The 6,824-nt window shown below is 47.3% G+C and overlaps 1 protein-coding gene across 1 annotated transcript; it reads left to right on the forward strand.

Annotated features, from left to right (window-relative positions):
* The first annotated feature begins 1,315 nt into the window (after window positions 1–1,315).
* On the forward strand, window positions 1,316–5,678 carry LOC122389872 (atlastin-like). The gene is made up of 2 exons (XM_043382333.1): window positions 1,316–1,440; window positions 3,688–5,678. Exons 1-2 carry the CDS (start codon window positions 1,432–1,434, stop codon window positions 5,503–5,505), a joined length of 1,827 nt encoding a protein of 608 aa, XP_043238268.1. The 5' UTR covers window positions 1,316–1,431; the 3' UTR covers window positions 5,506–5,678.
* Window positions 5,679–6,824: the final 1,146 nt, after the last annotated feature.

Consider the following 6,824-nt stretch of genomic DNA (forward strand, 5'->3'; position numbering starts at 1 on the left):
GGCGCGAGTTTAACTGGGAAGGGGGGACCCAATTGCCTCCCCAGTGGCCAACATTCCCCTCCCCCAATCAAAACGTGAACTTTTTACGAAGTATATATTTTATTTATTTATTATTACATTCTCTGCAATACTCTTTTGTGATGGTCGGTTTAGCCTCCAGCAGGGGCGCGGAAACTGCTTTCAGACGGGGGGGGGGGTGGGGGGGTACACCACGATAGAGATCAACCTAGGGTACCCCCAAATCTAGTTTTCTAACCGATTTTAGGTCACTTATTTTTCATCCCTCGACTTTTGCAACAAAAAAGAAAACATTTGCATAAAAAGTGCGGTATTCCGTCTCAAAGGTGTGGAGGCACCGCCCCCACGGCCCCAGAGTTGTGGGGGCAACCTGCCTCCACTGCCCTCCCCCGCGGTACCCGCGCCAATGGCGTTCAGAAAAAGAAAATTACAAAATAGTCGTTTTCACGAAAAATGTTTTTCTGCAATAGCTTTGACTCAAAGGAGTTGCGACCTTACCTTTGCCAGCATCGTGCTTCTGTCGTCGAGACGCGTCAAACAAATTATAAGTTGATCTTGAAAGGTCATTTTGAAAATTTGACCTCAGGTCAAGGCCATTAGGCCATCAAGGACCTGACCGGGAAAGGTAATGCTGCACATCAGTATCCGGTCGAGCTGAACACATGAGGTGTTAACATCGCTCTGGCATGTCTCTATCAAAAGTTGTTGTCAAAAGACTCATGGGGACCTGTCATGACCTGAGATGACCTCAGGTACACAAAGAGGGGTCACGGGCGGATTTTTCGATTCGGTGCGTCATTTTTACCTGTAAACCGGCGCGGTGTTTGAGTGCTTACAGCGACTTTCTTGAGTGTTTAGAACAACTTTGACTTTTCACTTTGAAGTTATTTTTTCGGCTTGCTGAGCGTGTAAGGCAGAGGGCTATTGCACGGAAAAGCTAGTTTTGTGATTTTCAGAGCGCTAAGTAGCAAATTATCAATGGGCAGCTGGTCAGCCAGTGACCCAACTCATCTGGTCACCTGATTATGGGTGGCGAAGTAGTGATAAAGATAAAAATATCGTGTTTTCCCACCCCACCCCCTCGAAATCCCTTAGACGAGGCCCTGTACTGCGTCCGCAGCGTTCGTCAACCGATGCCAATACCTCACCACTCGGACAGTGTGTGGGCCGCCCGGGGAACGGGGAACTACCGATCTCCACCTACTGTTTATTAAGCGGCCTCCGCGGGGCGGGCCCCCCACTCCGAATCACGGCTGCATTGTCGCGCAGTCCCAGCCGTCCAGTCTTCAGGTTAGGTCGGCAGCAGGCAGTGACAGGTGCACAAGTCATCTTATTGTCTAGTTGAGCTGAAGAGCTGAAGGAGAGTTTTCCGTCTACCTCTACAGCCGGCACGACCAGCACAACATCGGCACCATGAGTCAGGTGAGAGAGGTCAGAGTGCCGTAAGGAGTGACGGAGAGTGCGGTGTCAGGGAGTGATTGTAAAACAAAATTAGTTATGTGGGAGTTTTCAAATCACTCGCACCGCCGTCAGGTATTAGCTGAGTGGTAACGGGTAAGTGTCATTCTATACCACTGGTCATTGTAGCCAACGCAGGACAGTTAGGCTTCCTAGGTAACTACTCATTGCTCAATGCTCAATGCTTTACTACCTATGTTATTCAGATGGCGAACAGCGAACATAAAACTAGCAAAATCACTGAGGGCCGAGGGGGTATTCTGCGTTTAAGGTAGCTCTTGCCATCTAGTTACACATTCATTGGTTGGCAGCTACATATTTGGTATGCCTCATATACCTAAGTTAACAGTAAACACATGCTAATAACCTTATTTCGGGGGCGACTATACGAGTTGCGTGCGAAAGTGGTTACATAGGAACTATAGTTCGTTTTTCTTAAGTTTGCCCCTCACTGTAAACGTCTTTTTGAACACAGCACGAGAATTGCTAGCTGAATTAACGGTCGTCAAGTTAGATGTAAGTGAATCCTAATCTATAATCTAAGATTCGGAATCAGGTGAGCCCCTACGATTTGGACCAAACTTGGTCAGTGGATAGTACGTAACGTCCTGATTACGATGTACCCAAAATCTAGGCTCGGCCCGCCATATTTACGAAGTTACGGATGTTTGAATTTCAAGGTCATTCGGGAGAGCCCCTACGATTTCCGTCAAAATTTGTGTACGGACACTCTATATGCTCCTCATTACGAATATCACAAAATTTAAGCTCGGCCCGCCATATTTACGAAGTTACGGAGGATCGAATTTCAAGGTCATTTGGGTGAGCCCCTGCGATTTCCGTCAAAATTGGTATACGGACATATTATATCCTCCTCATTACAAATATCATAAAAGTTAAGCTCGGCCCGCCATATTTTTCAAGTTACGGAGTCACAAAGTTACGGAGTTTCAAGGTCATTCGGAGAGCCCCTCCGATTTTCGTCAAAATTTGTATGCGGACACATTACATGCTCCTCATTACGAATATCGTAAAAGCTAAGCTCGGCCCGCACTATTTCAAAAGTTACTGACGTTTGAAACTCACTGAAATTCAAACATCTCTTACTTTTGAAATAGTGCGGGCCGAGCTTAGCTTTTACGATATTCGTAATCAGGAGCATGTAATGTGTCCGCATACAAATTTTGACGAAAATCAGGGGGGCTCTCCGAATGACCTTGAAACTCCGTAACTTTGTGACTTCGTAACTTGAAAAATATGGCGGGCCGAGCTTAACTTTTATGATATTTGTAATGAGGAGGATGTAATATGTCCGTATACCAATTTTGACGGAAATCGCAGGGGCTCACCCAAATGACCTTGAAATTCAAACCTCCGTAACTTCGTAAATATGGCGGGCCGAGCTTAAATTTTGTGATATTCGTAATGAGGAGCATCTAGAGTGTCCGTACACAAATTTTGACGGAAATCGCAGGGGCTCTCCCGAATGACCTTGAAATTCAAACATCCGTAACTTCGTAAATATGGCGGGCCGAGCTTAGATTTTGGGTGCATCGTAATCAGGACGTTACGTACTATCCACTGACCAAGTTTGGTCCAAATCGTAGGGGCTCACCTGATTCCGAATCTTAGATTATAGATTAGGATTCACTTACATCTAACTTGACGACCGTGCTGAATTACTGAGAAAACTGGTTGGCGCACATTGTATTGTAGATATGAATAATATTTTCAAAATTAAGCTTTGAACACCGACGATTTAACGTTATGTTAAGCGCCCTGCAATTTATTTATTAGTTCACACATAATTCCTGAGAAGTCGTCTATCCCTGTGGGGCTGTAGGTATTGGCAAATACGAGCTACGAGTCTGTGAAATAGTAAATAAATTTGATCAAATTGATCGTCTGTCAAATCTGGTCAAATCAATGTGCGCCAACCAGTTTTCTAAGTAATTCAGCTAGCAATTCTCGTGCTGTGTTCAAAAAGACGTTTACAGTGAGGGGCAAACTTAAGAAAAACGAACTATAGGAAGGTACATGATCAATGAAATTGCCAACTAAAAAAGTAGGTATTTTGTGTCTTTCCTTTCAAAATTTGCTTTCCACTGCGTCCTGAACCTCCAAGACATAAAGTAGGTAGGTTTGCGTAACAGATATCAGTCACGGCATATCATGGTTAAGTGTTAATCTACACCTTTCCTTACCTTTCAGATACCTGTCAGTGCCAAGCAGATACTCAAAGAAAATGGTACTGGAGGCTTCACGCTCTGTTCGGACACCCTGGAGAGCATCCTTGGGACAGATCACGCCGATAAACCCGTGATAGTGATATCAGTAACGGGTACAACCGACCCCGGCAAGACAATGATTTTTGACAAGATGCTACGGCGTCTCGATCCATCCACAAGGAGCACAGACGATCGTGGCGGCTCTACGAGAGGAAAGGACGACCGTCCATCACGCAACAGCGGCATCGAGTTGTGGCCGCACCTGTTTCCCGTGACGTTACCCACCGGGGAGGAGGCCGTCATCGCGCTCATGGACACCCAGGGCGCCGCTGATGACGCGCCGCGGTCGCAGGCGGTGCAGGCCCTCGCCACTCTTCTCAGCTCGCTGCAGATCTTCAACGTCGTGGACGACTTGAGTGACGATGTTTTGGAGCAGCTGAGGCAGTCCATAGAGTTTGGTCAGGCGCTGTCAAAGAGCACCGACGCTCCGGCCTTCCAGAAGCTCATGTTTCTTGTGCACCATTGGAAGGCGACAGACGAATTTCCACTCGGTGCTGCTGGGGGTGACCACCTTGTGACGAAATGGCTCCAGAACAAAAGGACAGATGAGCAGATCGAGATGGTGCGCCAGCATATCCGTGACTGCTTCAGTGTCATTCAAGGATTCCTCCTGCCGCTTGACCCACTTCGCAACGGAGTCTCTCGTTCTCCTTCCAATTTGTTTGAAGAACTTTCGGGTATTCATTACATGGAATTAGTCTCTCGACTTTGCAACGAAGTCATGGCATTACACCCCAAATACCGGGAGCTGAACCAAGAGGCTCTGGCGCCAGAGAATCTACCTATCAAGGTTGTCGCGGGCGAGCGCCTCACCGCTGGGGACCTGTGCAGGCTCATCACCAAATATGTGGAACTGTTCTCCAGCGAGGAGCCGCCGAAGCCGGAGGACATGGTGTACGCGACGATCGCTTGTCTGTATCCCGAAGTACAGACCGCCAAAGAACAATATGTAGAGGCGATGGCGAGTGTGTTTCGTGAGGGTCAGCCCGCGTTGAATGACGACGAGCTGATGAGACAACACAAGGAAGCCACAGCGAAGGCAGAGGCAACCTTCCACGCACAGAAAAAGACGGGAAACGACTCTCTGGTACAGAACGGCCTGAAGATACTGCTGAAAGACATTGAGAAGTGCTTTGATGATATTGATCATGAGAACACTGGCAAACGCAAGAAGGAGGAACAGGCAGCTGAAAAGAAGAACAATGAAGGGAGCCAGCAGTACATCATAGAGCTGGTAAAGACCTGTACGGAGATGTACATCAACGCGATGAAAGCTGTTGCCGACGTCGACGGCTTCGTCACTCGAGACAATTTAAGAAGGGCTCACGCCACCGCCAAGGAGAATGCGATGAATAAGTTCGACGTCAGGAGCAAATACCATACAGTCGAGTGGGACAGTCGCTTTAACTTGACATGTGTCATCGGTGCACGCTTTCGCCTGATTCAGCACCACAACGAGGTCATGAAAGACGCTAAGAATCGACAAGCCGTGCGTGACAACATGAAGGCCGTGGAAGTTGCTCTCAAAACCTACCGAACTGTGATGAGCTCGACGATTTCTGGGGAAGGCATGAACGACGACAGCATTATGGGCCAGCATAACCGGACACTCGGGGCAGCCGTCGAAATTGTCGAATCGCTTCATGAAGGGGATGAAGATACGGCTGAAAAATACGTGCAGGAACTCAAGACGCTCATCGGTGAGGAGTTTAAAATGATCAGATACAGTCACAAATCATAGAAACCCAAAGCAAGGAGGAGCCAACCGCTATGTGTGATAGAGTGAGTGTTTCACAATTTGCCACCACGAGCTGGTCGTGAACTGATTGTATGACTGTGCGGTGGTAGGCAGTTTGAACTTTGAAGGCCCACTGGTGTGGCTGTGACAGTATTTGTACCGGCAGCAGCGCGGCGTCCGAGGAACGTGTCAGCGACGTCGGGCGTAGGCACAAATGAGGGCAGGAGAGATCGCAGGAGACGGACGATGGTGACGCCATGGCGGACGCACGGGGGCGATAGCTTGCAAAAGTGATCGTGGTGTGGTATGGCATGGCTGCGATGGTAGTGGGAGTTAACCGGCGCATGTGGCGCCGTCTTCAGCTTGAGCTGCTGCTATTACCTATATTTCACTCTTCAAATCCACAAGAACAAGGATGACAGGCTTTGATTTTATGGTTTGCTATAGGATGCATTTGCAATTTGCGTTGTGTATTTCACATAGAACTAGATGGCATGTTTTGCGCTATAACTGTGCGTTTTGATAGATGGGTTTGATGGGGCATTTGTTTGGGTGTCGGAACTTATGATTTTTATTTGTCTTATTTTGTCGGAGTTGGATATTTGTTTGAACGGCATGTTATGCTGGTGCTGGTTGCGAGTTGTTCTCATAATAATGAAAAATTAATTTGAAAATTTGATTCGCGCGGAGCGCGACGTCCTTTACAACATCAAAACGTATTTAAAACGCTGACCAATCGCTATGAAAACTATATATTCGGAAAGAGCATTCTTTTCTGACCAATATCCACCCAAAATATTATCGAAAAGTCAATAAACTTTTGTGAAAATGACTCAAACATACGACCGTATTTTGTTAACGTTACACGTATTTTTCGACAAAATCCGATCGATGGCTTATGGCCGTCAGGTCATTCCACTTTTCACAATAGCTATCAAAGCATGGGCTGCAAAGCACCGCCCGCAAAGGGGAATTCCAAACACTGAAAATAAGCGCCTACCAGTAAACAGCACATTATTGTACTAGGAATAACTCAGCTACTACTGGGCCGATTGCGCTGAAACTTGAACTGTGGGTGGAGGGGGCACTAACCTGGCGATATATGGTCATTTGTGACAGGTAGGGTGGATCGATTGCACGTGTGCACGTGAGGGGTCCGCTTCTGCATATCAAGAACGGCTGGGCCGATTTCGCTCAAATTTTGTACACCGTTAGGAACAATTTAGAAGGGTGGCTGGCACAAGTCATCTAAGAGTCTTAGTTAGCGCGTGCGCACGTGCAGCAGGCCAGTTTTATATCTCAAGAACGGCTGGGCCGATTGC

Source organism: Amphibalanus amphitrite, unplaced genomic scaffold (assembly GCF_019059575.1).
Source record: "Amphibalanus amphitrite isolate SeventyFive unplaced genomic scaffold, NRLGWU_Aamphi_draft 000375F_arrow, whole genome shotgun sequence".
NCBI lineage: Eukaryota > Metazoa > Arthropoda > Thecostraca > Balanomorpha > Balanidae > Amphibalanus > Amphibalanus amphitrite.